Source organism: Castor canadensis, chromosome 16 (genome assembly GCF_047511655.1).
Source record: "Castor canadensis chromosome 16, mCasCan1.hap1v2, whole genome shotgun sequence".
In the NCBI taxonomy this organism is placed as follows: domain Eukaryota; kingdom Metazoa; phylum Chordata; class Mammalia; order Rodentia; family Castoridae; genus Castor; species Castor canadensis.
The window spans coordinates 67,608,302-67,624,688 of NC_133401.1; the positions used below are offsets into that span (position 1 = coordinate 67,608,302).

Here is a 16,387-nt window from a genome sequence, read left to right on the forward strand (position 1 = left end):
GTTCCTCTAACTAGTCTTCAGCATTGTTGTGGGATGCAGTTAAGTTTCTGGAAAACATTTTGATTCTTTTGAGCCTTGATCTTAAACTTTACTAGGTGAGACCAGAGCTATTAGTCCAGAGCTAATTTTGTACCACTAATAAGGCCCTATGTTTATGAGTTAAGAGATTGTCCCCTCTTGCAGTGGGACCACAATCTAGCCTTAGTGTTGTGTAAATCTAAGGATTGTTTTAGGTGTTTTTCCATCTCTGGCTGAAGCAGTTTCTCAATATTCATCTACTGATCAGTACTTGAGGAGGACCTTCTTGAAATGTTGGAGGGACCTCCTTCAAATCAGTTGATCTCTCTGTTCATTTTTCTCTAGTTAGTACTCTGCCTTCTTGAATCCTCATCACCTTGGTTTCCCTGGACTTTGTCTCCATCATTCAGGGAGATCACTCTGTTTCATCTGGGATCCTCCTCCATGTTCTGTTTCTTGGTAGTTGATGTCCAGGAAGTAAACTTAGACAGTTACAGGGCCTACCTTATTTGTTTCCCTTCCTTCAGGGATAATTGTCCTGTGCTGGCTCATGTCTGATATATTTGTTGTAGGTAGGATAACAAGTTTAGCCCCTGTTACTGTTTCTTGATTAGAAATCAGTCTCAAGGTACCTTTTTAGCCATTAGAAGATAATCAGTTCTGAAAGTTTGGTATATTTCCATTACATTTGTTTGTTTCATTCTCTCAGATTAAATATTGAATTTTAAGGAGATTGTAAGAAGTATTGAGCCAAGAAATGCCAGGTACAGATTTAATATTACATTGAAAGATGTTATTCTGGTCTCAGTTACTGAATCTTGTGTCTGTTATTAGTTCATTATATAGTTATAACTAGTCTGAAATTCTTCTAGGTAAGTATTTTTAATTTTACTTAAATAGTACAGACTTTGCTTGCTTACATGATTCTTTGTGCATGGGTACTTGGTTTCTCATTTAAACTGAGAATACCTTGTTTTCTTTTTTGTTATATACATAGAATTATACACATTTGAGCAACTTCTTAAGGGCATTAGAATTTGATTTTTTAAAATAAATTCAAATCAATAATATTCAAATTTTGGTTGTATTATTGCTATAAATTATTCATATTCTTTTGTTCATATCTGAGGTCAATTTAAGGATGAATTGTTTTCCATTGTAAAAGATACTCAGCCATAAGTATTGGCATACTTTTAAGTTTTTGTTTCAATCTGTTAAGCAGAGAGTTTCTTAATTAACAATAGCAGTAAATTGTTCTAGGATAGGTAAGAGTTCTCCTGTTAACCCTTCCATAATTTTGGATAATAATTTAAGTTACTAATCAAAACATCTAAATCTTGATTTAGTCCATGGACAGATTATTATAGAGACCACTATATAATCCTTCCTGGTTTTTTTCTCTCTTATAGGAAATGTAAGAAGCTTAAGCTCATCTTTGTGGTCACTAACCCACTTGACAGCTTTGCATCTGAGTGACAATTCCTTGTCCCGCATTCCTTCAGACATTGCCAAGCTTCACAATCTGGTGTACCTGGATCTGTCCTGTAATCAAATCCGTAGTTTACCGGCAGAACTCGGAAACATGGTATCACTCAGGTATGCAGATTATACGCAGATTCAGTTACTACATACTAATTATATGCCCACGACAAAATGTAACATTAATTTTGTTAGGGGATAAGACTATCCATTTGATGGTGTGTTTGAAGTAAAGGAAACATCTTTTATTTGAAAGTTTTTTTGGAAAATTGAATGTTGACTAATAAATTAAGTAGATTCATTGCTTGAGATTTTTCTGTTGCTATATTCTGTTAATGTTACTTCTTCTTGAACCAAAATTTGTGGATAAAATGGGGGTGGGAACAGTTATAAGGTACTTGTATTATCTCACATGCTCACCTGTGATAGACAGTTGGGGTATCATATATCCTTAACACTGGACCCAGGAAGCCATTGCTAGTCATTGAGACCTTTGTGCTAATCCCAAGGCTTGCATGTATGATACTAGTAAAGCCTTGATGTAAACAAAGCTAGAATTAGTTCTTAAGTTTGGAGGCCTATAGTGGAGTATGAGGATTTGGAGTCACGCAGTTCAGGTTGGAATCTTGACAAGATATGGTAGTGTGTTTATTTATTTTTTTCTTAACTACATATAGCTTGAAAAGCCCAAAATTAGATTTTGGAATACAGTATAAAATCTTGTCATTCTTAAGTACTTATATTCCTAGAAATTGTACTGTCGGTTTTGATTGTTAAAGGTTCATATTTAGTTTTTTTAAACTGCCTGAAATTTTTCCGTCAACAGGGAGCTCCGTTTAAACGACAACCAGTTACGAGTTCTGCCTTTTGAGCTTGGAAAACTGTTTCAGTTGCAAACTCTAGGCCTGACAGGTATGACTTCCATTTTGTGCTTCTTATAGTTATATATCTGTATTTGTCTTAAGTCTTTTTGAATCTAAAGAAGCCATAGAGAATCCTCTCATCTGGAGTTTTTTTTCTTTTTCTTTTCTGCAGACTCACTTTTTTCCAAGTTTCATGAGTTTCTTAGATACGTCCCAAAGTTTTTTCACTTGGCTGTTCACCTGTAGACTTGTTTACTAGTCTTTATCTTCTTTCTTGCTCCAGGCCTAAGTTTACTATTCTAGACTTTGTTTTCATCAACTGTCTGTCCCGGTGATATATTTCTGAAGCGATATGTTTTTTATTTCATCATGATATAGACATCTTTTTTCCCTTATGCTCAAAGCTCAATAACTGGAGAGTCTTATAAAATACTACAGAAAATAGTAATTAGAAAATGTTCATCCATTGGGACCTGCTAATAATAATTGGGATTCTCCGGGCACTGGTGGCTCACCCATAATCCTAGCCACTCAGGAGGCAGAGATCAGGAGGATCACAGTTTGAAGTCAGCCCAGCCAAATAGTTCACGAGACCCTATCTTGAAAAAACCCATTACAAAAAAGGACTGGTGGAGTGGCTCAAAATATATATAGGTCCTGAGTTCAAACCCCAGTACCCATTCCCCCCACCCCAAAAAAATAAATAAATAAAGATTGGGATTTGAGTATATAGTTTTTTCAATTTGATTTATGAGGACCTGATTAATATGTTACGGGACGGGGTGGGGGGGTGCGCATAATTAATCAGGAAAATATTAGGAAATAACTTATTAAGCCAGTAAGATTAAAAGTCAGATTTTAACAATATGTCAAGACCTACACACTTTTTTCTAAATCACATTAAATGATTTACCAGTCTTGGGTGAATATGGCCAGCCTATTGCAAAATGGTTGCAGAAAGCAAAGATGACTATATATAGTCTTTAAGAGTGGCACTCTTATTCTATTAAAATTCAGTAATAAGGTGAAGTTCTGTACCTAATAGTTCATTTCATATATTGTAGAAATAACTATTCAAAAAAATAAGGGAAAACTATAAATGTATGTTTACAGTGTCTATGAAATCTTAGTATGATCAGCTTTGTAAATGGTTCAAGTCCCTTGGGTGTCAGAGAAAGCTACTGTTGTATGCCCTTCTAGCTCAGGGTTTTAGAACCTCATTAATAGTTTGCAAACTAATCCATATGCGTTAAGGATTCACAAACTATATGAAGTTCAGGCCATCAGTCACAAATTTTCAGACTGATTTAAGTGATTTAACACCTCTTGAGAGTAAGCTTTCGTGAAAGGGCAGTCTTTGTTGCCTTTGATTTTAATGATCCTTTGTGCAGCCATTTCAGAATTCATTGCTTTGTATTTTGCATCTATGCTTGTATGTTTCTTCATCACAGATACACAGTACATAGAGACATTTGTTTATTTCAGATATCTTGTTTGGATGGTATAATACATCTCTCTGTAATAAACAATCTTCACAGAGTTCTTTTTTGGATAAATCTGCTATTTTTCTGAACTTTTGCAGGTTATACTTTAATTCTAATGTTTTTGCCACCTACTTTTTATTAGGCTGTACTCCAAAGTCATTGTCCAGTTTCTTTTTTTTTTTTTTGGCCATATGGGATTTGAACTCAGGGCCTCATGATGCTTTGCTAGGCAGGTGCTCTACCACTTGAGCCACTCTGCCAGCCCTTGCTGTATTTCTTAAATCAGTTGCGTCATCTTTGCACTCTCTGAATTCTATCATTGATTTTTCTGAGTCATGCCTATTTGCTATATTATGCATTCTTCCAGAGCCAAAGTATTTTTGTCTCATGAAATCAGTCTATACTATTTTCTTTTAGGTTGATTACATAACACTAGCATTCTTCAGGTTTTTTTTTCTTTACATTGATTAGTCCATGATCTTCAAAATTGTGTTATCGTAAAGGTGGCTCCAATTAGGTGCTCATTCACTTTTTTTTACTTAAACTTTTAATTTTGAGACAATTGTAGATTCACAGGCACTTGTAAGAAATAACACAACACAATCCTTGTACTCTTTATACAATTTCTGTCAATAGCAGAATCTTTCAAAACTATATTAAATTATCACAAGCAGAACAGTCAAAATACAGAACATTTCATGAAGTAAGCCAGGCACAGACACAAATACTGACAATCTCACTTAAATATGTACCTAAAAAAAAAAAAACAAAACCAAATTCATCTGGGCGCCAGTGGCTCACACTTGTAATACCAGTTATTTGGGAGGCTGAGGTTGGGAGGATTGCAGTTCAAGGCTAACCCGGATATATAGTCTTTGAGCTCCCACTTCCAAAATAACCAGAGCAAAATGACTGGAGGTATGGCTCAAGCAGTAGAGCACCTGCTTTACAAGCAGGAAGCCCTGAGTTTCAGCCCCAGTCCCACCAAAAAAAGTCAGATGCATAGAAGAGCAGAATGGTGTTACCAGATGTTATAGGTAGAGGTGGGGTTGCTTCAATTAGGTAAGAGAAGTATGTTCTGGTGATCTCTTGCACATCATGATGACTATAGTTAATATATTGTGTATTTCAGAATAGCTGAAAGCATGCATCTTAAATGTTCTCACCACAAAGAAATAAATGATAAATACTTCTGGTAGATTTGTTAATTGGCCCAATTTGATCATCCCACAGTCTTTACATGTATTGAACATCATATTGCACCCCATAATTATATACAATTATCAAAAAATACCAAACATTTCAATCATCAAAGGATCCCTTGGGCTGGAAGCATGGCTCAAGTAGAGTTCAATCGCCATTACTATACCTCTCCGCCCCCAAAAAAAGATTCTTAATGTTTTTTTGTGTTCACTTTCCTTCCTCCTCAACTCACTTTTTAACTTCTAACAACCACTGATATATTCTCCATTTTTGTAATTTTGCTTCAAGAATGTTACATGAATGAAATCCTACCGTATGTAACCTTTCAAGATGGCTTCCCCCTTCCCACCAAAATCCAGATTAATTGCTTTGTGCTCATCCAGGTTGTTGCATGTATCAATAGTTTGTTTCTTTATATTGATGAGTAGTATTTCATGATCTCATAGTTTAACCTCTGGGTTGCTTCCAGTTTGTGACTCTTACAAGTTAAGCTGCTGAACATGCTATGTACAGGATATCATGTGAACATAAGGTTTTTCTCTGATAAATGCCCAGGAGTGCCACTGCTGGGTCCTTTGGTTATGGTTAGTTTTCAAAGAAATTACCAAACTGTTTTCCAGAGTGACAGTACTAGTTTACATTTCTACCAGCACTGTATGGGCAATCAAATCTCTCTGCGTCCTGATCAGTGTTTAGTGTTCTCACTGGGGTTTTTTGTTTTTGTTTTTGTTTTTTTGCCATTCCTGTTGATGTGTAATCATATCGTGGTTTTAATTTTCATTTCCCTATTGGTTAAAGATACTGAGCAGATCATCTTTGTACTCAATTGTCATCTGTATTACTACTTCTGTGAAATACCTCCTCTTATGTTTACTTATGTTCTAATTGGATTGAATGATTTTTATCATTACATTTAGGGAGTCCTTTATATATGTGTGTGTATATATATTATTTTTTTAAATCGATCCTGCTTTTGAAGTATAAGAACTCTTTGAATAGCTTTAGGTCCCCCAAATTTTCTTCTGTTTTGTTTGAAAAGTTTTATGGCTCTACATTTAAGTGTATGAACCATTTTGATTTAAAATTGAGTTTATGGATTGATGTTCATTCAATCCTATGGATGTCCAATTGTTCTTGCACAGTCATTCCATTTAGTTCCTTTTAGCATCTTTGTCAAAAATCATTTCTGCATATCTGTGTGGGTCTGTTTCTAGGTTGTCTGTTTTGTTTCATTAATTTTTGTATTCTTTTACAAATGTACACAGTTTTGTATTCTTTTACCAGTATACATAGTTTACTGTAGCTCTGAAAGTCTCTGAAATAGGATAGACCAATTCCTCTACTTTAGTCATCTTCAAAATTGTTTAGAAGTCAGATTAGGTGGTATATGTCTATAATCCCAGCACTTGGGATAGGAGAATCATGAATTTGAGACTACCGTGTCTTAAAACAAACAATACCTCAAAAGAACAAAATCAAAATTGTTTCAGCTCTTGTAGTTTTTTTTTTGCCTCTGTAGTTACAAAAGTTAATGGTAGGGTTTTTTTTTTTTTTTATTAGATGTATGTAAAACTTTATATTAGGGAGAATTGACACCTTTAATGTTGAATATTTTAATCCTTAACATCCTATATGTCTCCATTTATTTATATTGCCTTTGACTTTTTTCATCAGTGCTGTATAATTTTTCAGTGGACAAGTCCTACATGTGTTTTATTAGCTGTCTTTTTGCTTTGAGTACTTGCAGATGCTACTATGTTTTAGATTTTGCTGTTTATGGTTCATCTGAGTACTATGTAGAAATACAGTGGATTTTTGTGTGATTAATCTTGTATCCCACTATTTTATTTAACTCATTTCCAGGAGTTCTAGGAAGTTTTTGTTTTTCTATATTTCTTGAGATTTTTCTGTGCAAAAATTTAATCATGTCACCTGTAAATCGAGACAATTTTATTTCTTCTTTTCCAGTATATTATTTTCTTGCTTTATTGCACCAGCTAGAACTTCCATCACTATGTATGAGAATAGATGTCCCTCCTTGTTCCCACTCTTAGAAAATACAGTGTTCCCTCATTCTCTGTTTTCTTGAAGAGATTCTTTAGAATCAGCGCTAATTCTTCTTTAAACTTTGGTAGAATTTTCCATTGAAAACATCTGAGCCTAAGATTTTTTTTTTGTTAATTTTTAAATACATTCATCTTCTTAGCAGTTATAGAGCTATTCAGATCATCTGTTTTATAATGAGTGAGCTTTGACAGTTTGTTTTTCAGAGAAATGGTCTTTCATGTGTTACTAAATTTATGTATGTAGAATTGTTCATAGTATTCTTTTACCCTTTTGATGTCTATAGAGTCAATAGTGATATATAATTTCAGCTGTGATATTGCTAGTTTTTTTTCTTTGTCAGTATTGCCTAGTGGCTTGTCAGTTTTATTGATCTTTTCAAAGAAACAGCTCTTTAAAAAGATTCCTTTGTTTTTCTGTTTTCAATTTCATTGATTTCTGTTCTTTAGTATTTACTTCTTGTTTTGAGGGGTTTATTTGCTTTTTCTCTAGGTTTTGAGGTAGGAATTTAGGTTATCAAATGTGACTTTCCCTTTTCCAATGTATGTATTTAGTGTTATAAATTTTCCTCTTAGCTCTGTTTTATCTGTATTCATCCACAAAGTTTGATGTTATGTTTTCATTTTCACTAGCTCAATGCATTTTGTTTTCCTTTGAGACTTTCTCTTTGACCCATGGATTATTTAGAAGTTCGAGTATTTTGAAGATTTCCATGTGTCTTTCAGTTACTTATTTTTAATGTGATTCCATTTTGGTCAGATATATTTTGTGTGGTTTCAGTTTTTTTAAGTTTGTTGATTCTTGTTCTGTGGTTAAGGATATGGCAGATTCTTCTCGGACACTGAAAAAGAATTGTATTTTACTTTTGATGAGTAGAGTGCTCTATAAAGTGTATTAGATCGTATATATTGATCTGTGTATATTAAATTATGGCATAGAGTTTCTTTCTAGTTCTACCAGTTGTTGAGAGAAGGATGTTTAAAGTTTCCAGCTATAATTAATAGATTTATGTATTTAAAAACTTTCAGTTTTTTTTAACTCTTGTCTTTTTCATCCCTCTGTACCTTCCTGTATTGTTACACTTGGAGTTTCTTTTAATCCACTTAGTGTGTCTTCTAATTGGTATATTTACATTTAGTGTAATTATTGATAAATTAGAGCTGAAGTTTCCCATTTTACTTTTCATTCTCTGTCCATCCTATTTTTCTTGCTTTGTTTCTTTTTTCCTCTTTTTTATGTTAAACATTTTTAGACATCTAATTTGATTTATTTATAGTAATTTTGACTATTTGGTTTGCTATTTTTAGTGGTTGCTCCAGGTATTATGAGTGTTCATAGAATACGGTTATTTTACCAATTCAAGTAAAATATAGAAAGCATAATGCTCTGTGTCCTCTTATTCTCCACATGCATTTATCTACATTAGGGTTACAAAAAATATAATCTACATTAGGATTATAAACCATGTTAAACTGCCAAACATAATTTAGCAAACCTAAGGGAAAGAAACTTCATATCTGTCCATAATTTTGGTTACCACATACTTTTTTTTATCCTTCTTAATGTTCCAAGATTTTCTGCCATCATTTCCTTCCTGCATAGAGAACTTCCTTTAGGGGTTCTTTTAGGACAGGTCTGCTAGCAACTAACATTGCCTTAGTTTATTGTCATGTGAGAATGCTTTTATTTCTCCCTTCATTCCTTTTCACTGAGTATAGAACTCTTGAGTTGACAGTTGTTTTCTTTCAGCACTTGAAAAAGTGTCACTTCTTTCTGGCCACAATGGTTTGTGAGGAGAGATCTGTTGTCATCCCCCATCTTCCATAGATAAGGTGTTTTTCTGTGGCAATTTTCAAGATTTACTTATTTATTTAGGTCTTTGGTTTTCAGAAGTTTTTTCATGTTTTGGTATGGATTCCTTTGGGCAGTTTGCTCAGCTTCTTGAATATGTAGGTTTATGATTCTTGCCAAATTTGGAGTTTTTAGCTATTAGATTCTTTTCATCCTTGTTGTCTTTGTCTTGTGTTCCTAAGACTCTAGTATGAAGATCTTTTGGTGTAGTCCTGTAAGTCCCTGAGAGTCTGTTCATCTTTTTTGTGTGTTCTCTCTGTTGCTCAGGTTGGGTCATTTCTATTTTATCTCCCAGTTCACTAAGTCGTTCTTCTGTGCCTCTGTTCTGCTGTTAAGTACATCCACTGAACTTTTTGTTTCATTTGTTCTATTTTTCAGTTCTGATATTCACATTTGGTCCCTTATATGTTTTGTTTGTTTGCTGAAACATTTTTTTCATTGCTGAATCTATTTTTTAATTTATTTTAAGCATGTTTTTAATTTCTTTTATCATAACAGCCTTATTTTAGGTAATTCTAATATTTCTGTTATGTTGATATTGGAATCTGTTTTTTTTTAACTTATCTTTATCTTATCATTTTTGATGTAATGACTCATTTGAATGGATTTGAGTACATTGTGTTATGAGACTCTGGATCTTCCTCAGTCTTTTTATTTTTAGCTTGTTTTCTTCATCTCTTTTCTGCCAGAGGAGTGAAAATTCAGATTCTATCTAGCCTTGTTAACGACTGGTAGTAGAAGCCTTTCCTTGCTATAGGGTGGAGGTGCTAGTTTTGGCTTTCCACATGGTCTTCACAGAGATATTGATGTAGCTTCATTATTGTTGGGAAATAGTGAGTCTTGACTTCACTTGACACCCTCTGCTATTGGGAGGATGTTGGAGGGAAGCTTCATTTACTGATGGCAGAGGGAGAAGCTAGTTATTGATTAGGAGGGAATGAAAGTCTTAGGTTGTGACACTGTTCCAGCAGGGGTGTTGGGGCATCTCCTTACTTCCTTATGAGCGTGAACATCTAAAATCACCACTTGGTCTTTGCTGGCATGCAGAGAGATAGGGCCATTGTTTTTGCTTTTGTTTTTTAAATTTTAACTTTTTAGGCAGGCATTTTCTGATCTTTTGGCTTTTGTTGGGATTTTTTTGGTCTGCATCCCTTGTTCTGTTACTTTTTTTCCACTCTGTGTCTGAGGTACATGAGGCAAAAAGTAAATCAAAGGAACCACCACTGTGTCATTCCTTAGGGTCCTGGGTATATGACCAGCCATTCTGCCTTCTCACCACATTTAGAGTCTTATACTTGTTACATACCTAATGTGCAAAGTGTTTAGTTGTATTTAGCAGGAGGAATGAGGCAAAGTATGTTACTCCATCTGTCCTGAAGCAACTTCTCATTTATTTTTGTTCCTTAATTCTGAGGAATTAAGTAAGTTATCTCTTTAAGTCAAGTCTACCCTATCTTGTTAGTTACTTCAGTAGTATTTTAAAAAATCTAAGTGCATGACTTCGAGTTGTCATTGGAATGTTTTCTTGTTAGCTTTATAGCATTCTTGAAATTTGATTTCTCTTTCATTATACTGGTTGTTGTCTTCCTCTTTTTAATCCCTTTTCTCAGTCCCCCTTCACCCAATCTAATTTTATTCACTTTTGATCTTTTTAATCATCCCTGTTGTTGAAAGTGTTGGTAAGACAGAGTTAGATACAGACGACTACTATAGATTGACATTAATCCATTAATAATCATTTTTGAAGACTTCTGTACAACATGGTATAAATTTTTATTTTTCATATCAAAAACTGAAAAAGCAGTATATCTATAGTTTGTAAGTTATTATTTACTATAACATTGTTACAGATAATGTGATAATTTTGTTATTTTTAAATTTTGATGTATTATAGTACTTATCTTGGCTTATTTATTTTAAAAATATTTTTAGGAAATCCGCTTACCCAGGATATATTGAACCTCTATCAGGAACCAGATGGAACAAGAAGGCTACTGAACTATTTGCTTGATAATTTGTCAGGTACTGCAAAAAGAAGTAAGTGGTCATTTGTTTAAATTTTTTTATTAAGAAGACATGTAAGAATATTGCTTAAGTCTGTGTTTTCTGTATTCAACCAGTTTCAACAGAACAGCCACCTCCAAGATCTTGGATTATGTTACAAGAACCAGACAGAACAAGGCCAACTGGTTGGTAGCATTACTGTTATTATTATTATTATTGGTGGTGGTGGTGGTACTGGGGTTTGAATTCAGGGCTTTACACTTGCAAAACAAGCACTCTACTGCTTGAGGCATTCCACCAGCCCTGGTAGCCTCTTTAACTCTTACTTTTAGCTGGTCTTGGTAAGTAAGCCGAATGGCATTTTTGGCATGCTTCAGTTTATGGGTAGTGTTAAGGAAGAATGCTTAAGTTGATTTTGTTTGGGAGATTATAATATAGACATAGTTCTTGTTCACCTAGCATCTATAGATGAAATGTTACAGAAACTATGCTATAAAGTAGTATTTCTCAAAAACGGGGGCAGTTTTATCATTCAAGGGACATTTAGCAGAGACAATTTTAATTGTCAGAACTGGGGAAAGTGTTACTGGCCTTTAGAAGATAAAGAGTAAGGATTGTGGTAGATATCCTACAGTGCACAGCCCAGTCCCCTACAACAAAGGTTTACTCACCTCAGATTCAGTAGTGCAACCATTGAGAAATCCTGCCATAATGTATCAATCTAACTTATACACCAAAATCTTTCTCTTTTGGAAGTTTCCAAATCCTAATATGTTCCAAATGTATTTGACATTACAAAAAAATTAAGATAACTAAACTCTTACTTGAGACAAAATAGCTTGGAGGAGCTTCTGTGGCATATGTTACAGGATTTGGTCTATGATACTCTTTGTTCTTGCTTGACTTAATAATATGGTCATTACTTGTTTCATTTTACTTGCCTTTGTTATGCTTCCCAAATACTGCCTTTGCTTTTGGGTTTGGGATTTTGTTTTGGGGTTTTTCATTTGTTTTACAAATTGAAGGTAAGTTTGGTACATCTTTTTAAGACAAATACTATTCACAATTAATAGACTATAGTATAAACATAATTTTCGTATGTACTGAAATGCCAAAAAATTGGTGTGACTCACTTTATTGCGATGATCTGAAACCAAAGCCACACTACGTACAGTTGTTCTATAGCAGAAAATTGGACATAGCTATTAAGGAAACTGCTTGAGAAGTTTCCATATTCTCCATGAACAATTGATTGCATGGTAAAAGGAGTATAGTAATGAGGAAGCTTGGTTTTAGAGATTAAAGGACTCAAGGTCTTTTAGCTTCCAAAATTTCTGTACATACCTCTATAGCAGATAGTAAACACATTGTATTCTTAATTTATTCCCATATCTGTCCTTTCATTGCTCATCTTTACATCCTCCATGTCTGGCATATAGTAGCTTTTCAGTGAGTATAGGTTGAGTAGTTAAAATCAAACTTAACATTTAATTGAAAACTACTACTGAAATTGTTTTTTTTTTTCCCCTCCATATGTATGAATAAGTAAAGTTATTTTCCCTACAGCCTTGTTTTCTGTCATGTGCTATAATGTTCTTTGTGATAAATATGCGACACGGCAGTTATATGGCTACTGTCCATCATGGGCGCTAAATTGGGAGTACAGGAAAAAGGCCATTATTCAAGAAATTTTGAGCTGCAATGCTGACATTATAAGTCTTCAGGTAAGTCATACAGAAGACTGTTTAAATTGAACGAATCTCCCAAAAGGAAGGAACAATTATACCGGAATATATTAGTGATACATTTTAAATCCTAGTTCCACAGTTCTTGTTCTTTCTGTTTTTAGTGAATCCTCAGAGCACAGCCTGTCTTGCTTTGTAGTACTGTTACCAGATAAAACAAATGGGTTACGCTGGGTTTAAGCATATGCAATGATAGTTGAATATTCTCCTCCAATGTCCCTGTGCATATTTTTTCAATAGGTAGCAAAGTTACTGAAATTATGGTATTGCCTAGATATAATTTTGCTTTGCCAGCAATATTATTTAGAATAATTAGAGCATAGTGGGAAAAGAATTGAATCTTATACACAGTAACTTTGACTTCTCAGTCCACCTCTCAAAATAACCTACATAATCTTGGTCAAGTTGCTTTCTCCTCATGGGTCTGAAACTGTAATCTGTAATAGTAAATAAAGTCCCTTCTCCTTGTATAATGCTTATTCCATTACTTTTAAGACAAGAGTATGTGTCTTCCATATATTACTTCTAAACTAAGAACTCACCTTGGCAGCCGTACCTGTAAAATGACAAGTAGGTGTTTCAGATAATTGAAAAGATGTTGCATTCTTTAGTCTACAGCTTTGCTTAGTCCTTTGAAAAGGATTATTTCAAGCTTTCAAACTGTACATGTAAAATTTAATATATAGGAAAACTGTACATTCAGAGTTAATATATAGGGCTAATTCTGTCTTGTGCTGTCTACAATTTTTCAGGAGGTTGAAACAGAACAGTACTACAGTTTCTTTCTGGTAGAACTGAAAGAACGTGGCTATAACGGATTCTTTAGTCCTAAATCTCGAGCTAGGACAATGTCAGAACAAGAAAGAAAGCATGTTGATGGCTGTGCAATATTTTTCAAGACAGAAAAGTAAGTCCATCTTACTTATTAAAACAAAAATGTTTCCACTATTTACAGGGCGGAGGCCAAGAATGGGCCAAGAATGTGGAAGTTAATTGGCAAATAAGAGAATGAGTCACTGTATTTTTATTACTCAAGGAAGCAATACAGTTGTCTTAAGGGCTTGTTTTTTTTTTAAATTATCAAGAATAACCTTGTTTTGGAGACATGCTTTAGGTGCTGTTGTTTCTTCAGGTGTTTACTAGGGCTTTAATTCCAAATATTAATTGAAATACTGTGTGGTTAACATTTCCTCTAGGGTGGTAGAGGGATTCTTAAACCCAAACTAGGGAAGAGAATTGTTTAAAAATTACAAGATGAAATATTCCACCGTGAAGCCTAAACAGAAGATGACTGACTACATAAACTAAGTTGTAAAGGTATTCCAAGGTCTTATTTATATCAGTAATAGGCTGAAAACAACTTTAAATGGATGTGGGAATCTTGGTGCTAAATGAGGAGGATTTTTCCATTAATGTGATTTAAATGCCATCATTTAAGAAATTGGGGGAGAAATAAATTTCCTACAAAGCTGATATCATGATATTCCCAGTTCTATGTTTGTGTGTGTGTTTTTGTTTTTGTTTTAGATTTACTTTGGTTCAGAAACACACTGTTGAATTTAATCAGCTAGCAATGGCAAATTCAGAAGGGTCTGAAGCTATGCTGAACAGAGTCATGACAAAAGATAACATTGGAGTTGCAGTACTGCTAGAACTTCGAAAGGAATTGATTGAAATGTCATGTGAGTGACCCTTTCACTTCCTGCAAAATTGACCTCCAAAATTAATAGTTGTTATTAAGACATCTTCAAAAAAATATATAAAACAAATTCCATTGTGTGTCAGTGGTCTTAACACCTGAAGAAACTCAGTGAGAATTTGTCTTTTCTAAAATACCACATCCTTTTCTCTAGAGCTTTATAGTAGAGAAAGAGTTACCCAAAAAGGTATTACAAACCTTAAAAAGACATAAAGCTAAAAATTTCTTTGGCTCTCAACCAACAATTTTTCACATAAAAAAAGTTGAAGTAAATATTAGTTAAAATATATTCAGGGATTAGAACTCCATACACTTCCATAATTTCTTGACATCAAGGATATATATTCTATAAGCTACTTCTCTTCTTGACGCACATTAAAGGGCTTGAGTTTTGGAAAATGGATCACGTATTTCAAATTAAAAGTATATTTAGAATGACTGTCATGCTGAAAACTAAAACTTCTGTAACTTGAACTGAACATTTGGAATTGGGGATATTTATTGTGAATGACAGTAAAAATGAAAGGTAGAATCTAATAGCTAAGAAATGGCTTAAATATATCTAAGAAAGAGGGGTTATTTTTAAATTTAATTTTGAGAGGCTTGATGTAGGACATCTAAAAACTGAGCTATCCCAAATAGAATAGGTTATCTGTGTATGACTAGTGAATTCCCTGTGCTGATAAGTATCAACCAGAGAGTTAGATAGCTATCTTCCCAGGTTTCTTAACATTACTCAGTTATCAGTGGGGAATTGTTAGGTAAATTTTAGGATCCTTTTCTATTCTGAGATTGAAATACCACTCCCTTTGAGATGCTAAGAATCTATAGGCTGATGGGCAGGTTTTGTTGTTTTCTCTTTCATATAGCTGGAAAACCACATCTTGGAACAGAAAAACAACTTATTCTTGTGGCTAATGCTCATATGCATTGGGACCCTGAGTACTCTGATGTGAAGTTGGTACAAACTATGATGTTCCTCTCAGAAGTGAAGAACATTATTGATAAAGCCTCTCGAAGCCTCAAATCCAGTGTAGTGGGAGAATTTGGAACCATTCCACTTGTGTTATGTGCAGATCTGAATTCTTTGCCAGATTCTGGTAAGAAAAGAATGTTATTTTATATAGGATGAAGCTTTTTGACTTAAAATGTTCAGTACTATATTTTCCTTTCAATAATTCCAAATTTAGTCAAATAAAAATTGAGATTTTGGTAGCAGCCATGAGCAGGTTTTAAAATTTTTGTGTGAGTGGTGGGGGTAACACTGGGGGAAGAAAGTGGTATTATAGAAACTAAAGGAAGAAAAATATTAGTCATCCTTGATATAATGCATGATGGAAGTTGAACGTCATCCCGTCTGAAATGCTCCCAAATCCTAAACTTTCAGCACTGTCATGATGCCAAAATGGAAGATTCCACCCCATGAAACTTTGTTTCATGCAACAAATTATTTAAAATATCATATAAAATTGCCTTTAGGCTATGTGTGTAAAGTACATAAGAAACATTAATGAACTCTGTGTTTATGCTTTGGTCCCACCCCCAAGAACATTATCTATATGCAATTATATGCATATGTTACACATGCAAATATCCCCAAATCTAAAATCCAAAACACTTTTAGTCCCAAATATTTTGAATAAGAGCTACTCAACCTAAATTTTAAATTTCACTTATTTGATTTGTTTGTTGTTTTTTATTTTGAAATGGGATCATGCTATGTTGCTTAAGTCCAAGAGCCAAACTTTTGGACTTAAGTAATTCTCTCATTTTGGCTTCTTAAGTAGATGGGACTACAGGTACATGCTACCATGGTGGACTTTAACCCATTAATTTGAAGTAATTTGTTAAAGAACATATAGTTTGTTTTTTTGAGACAGGATCTTGCTTTGTAGCCCAGGGAGGCCTGAGATTTAGGATCCTCTTGCTTCCACCTCCCAAGTGCTGAGGTTTACAGGCATGTACCACCACACTTGG

The 16,387-nt window shown here is 34.1% G+C and overlaps 1 protein-coding gene across 11 annotated transcripts in view; it reads left to right on the top strand.

Moving 5' to 3' along the window:
* Positions 1 to 16,387, top strand: part of Cnot6 (CCR4-NOT transcription complex subunit 6) — a 74,448-nt gene that overhangs the window by 39,238 nt on the left and 18,823 nt on the right. For 9 of the 11 annotated variants that reach the window (XR_012442565.1, XR_012442564.1, XR_012442566.1 and 6 more), the window contains 8 exons: positions 1,428 to 1,614; positions 2,324 to 2,409; positions 10,895 to 10,999; positions 11,083 to 11,151; positions 12,533 to 12,690; positions 13,464 to 13,618; positions 14,239 to 14,393; positions 15,280 to 15,510. Coding sequence is in view for 6 of the 11 variants with exons in the window: in XM_074057481.1 (XP_073913582.1) it covers positions 1,428 to 1,614; positions 2,324 to 2,409; positions 10,895 to 10,999; positions 11,083 to 11,151; positions 12,533 to 12,690; positions 13,464 to 13,618; positions 14,239 to 14,393; positions 15,280 to 15,510 (1,146 nt within the window). In the remaining 5 variants the exon portion in view is untranslated. The remainder of the gene's footprint in view (positions 1 to 1,427; positions 1,615 to 2,323; positions 2,410 to 10,894; positions 11,000 to 11,082; positions 11,152 to 12,532; positions 12,691 to 13,463; positions 13,619 to 14,238; positions 14,394 to 15,279; positions 15,511 to 16,387) is intronic. The other 2 variants (XM_074057482.1, XM_020164194.2) reach the window with 1 other exon arrangement.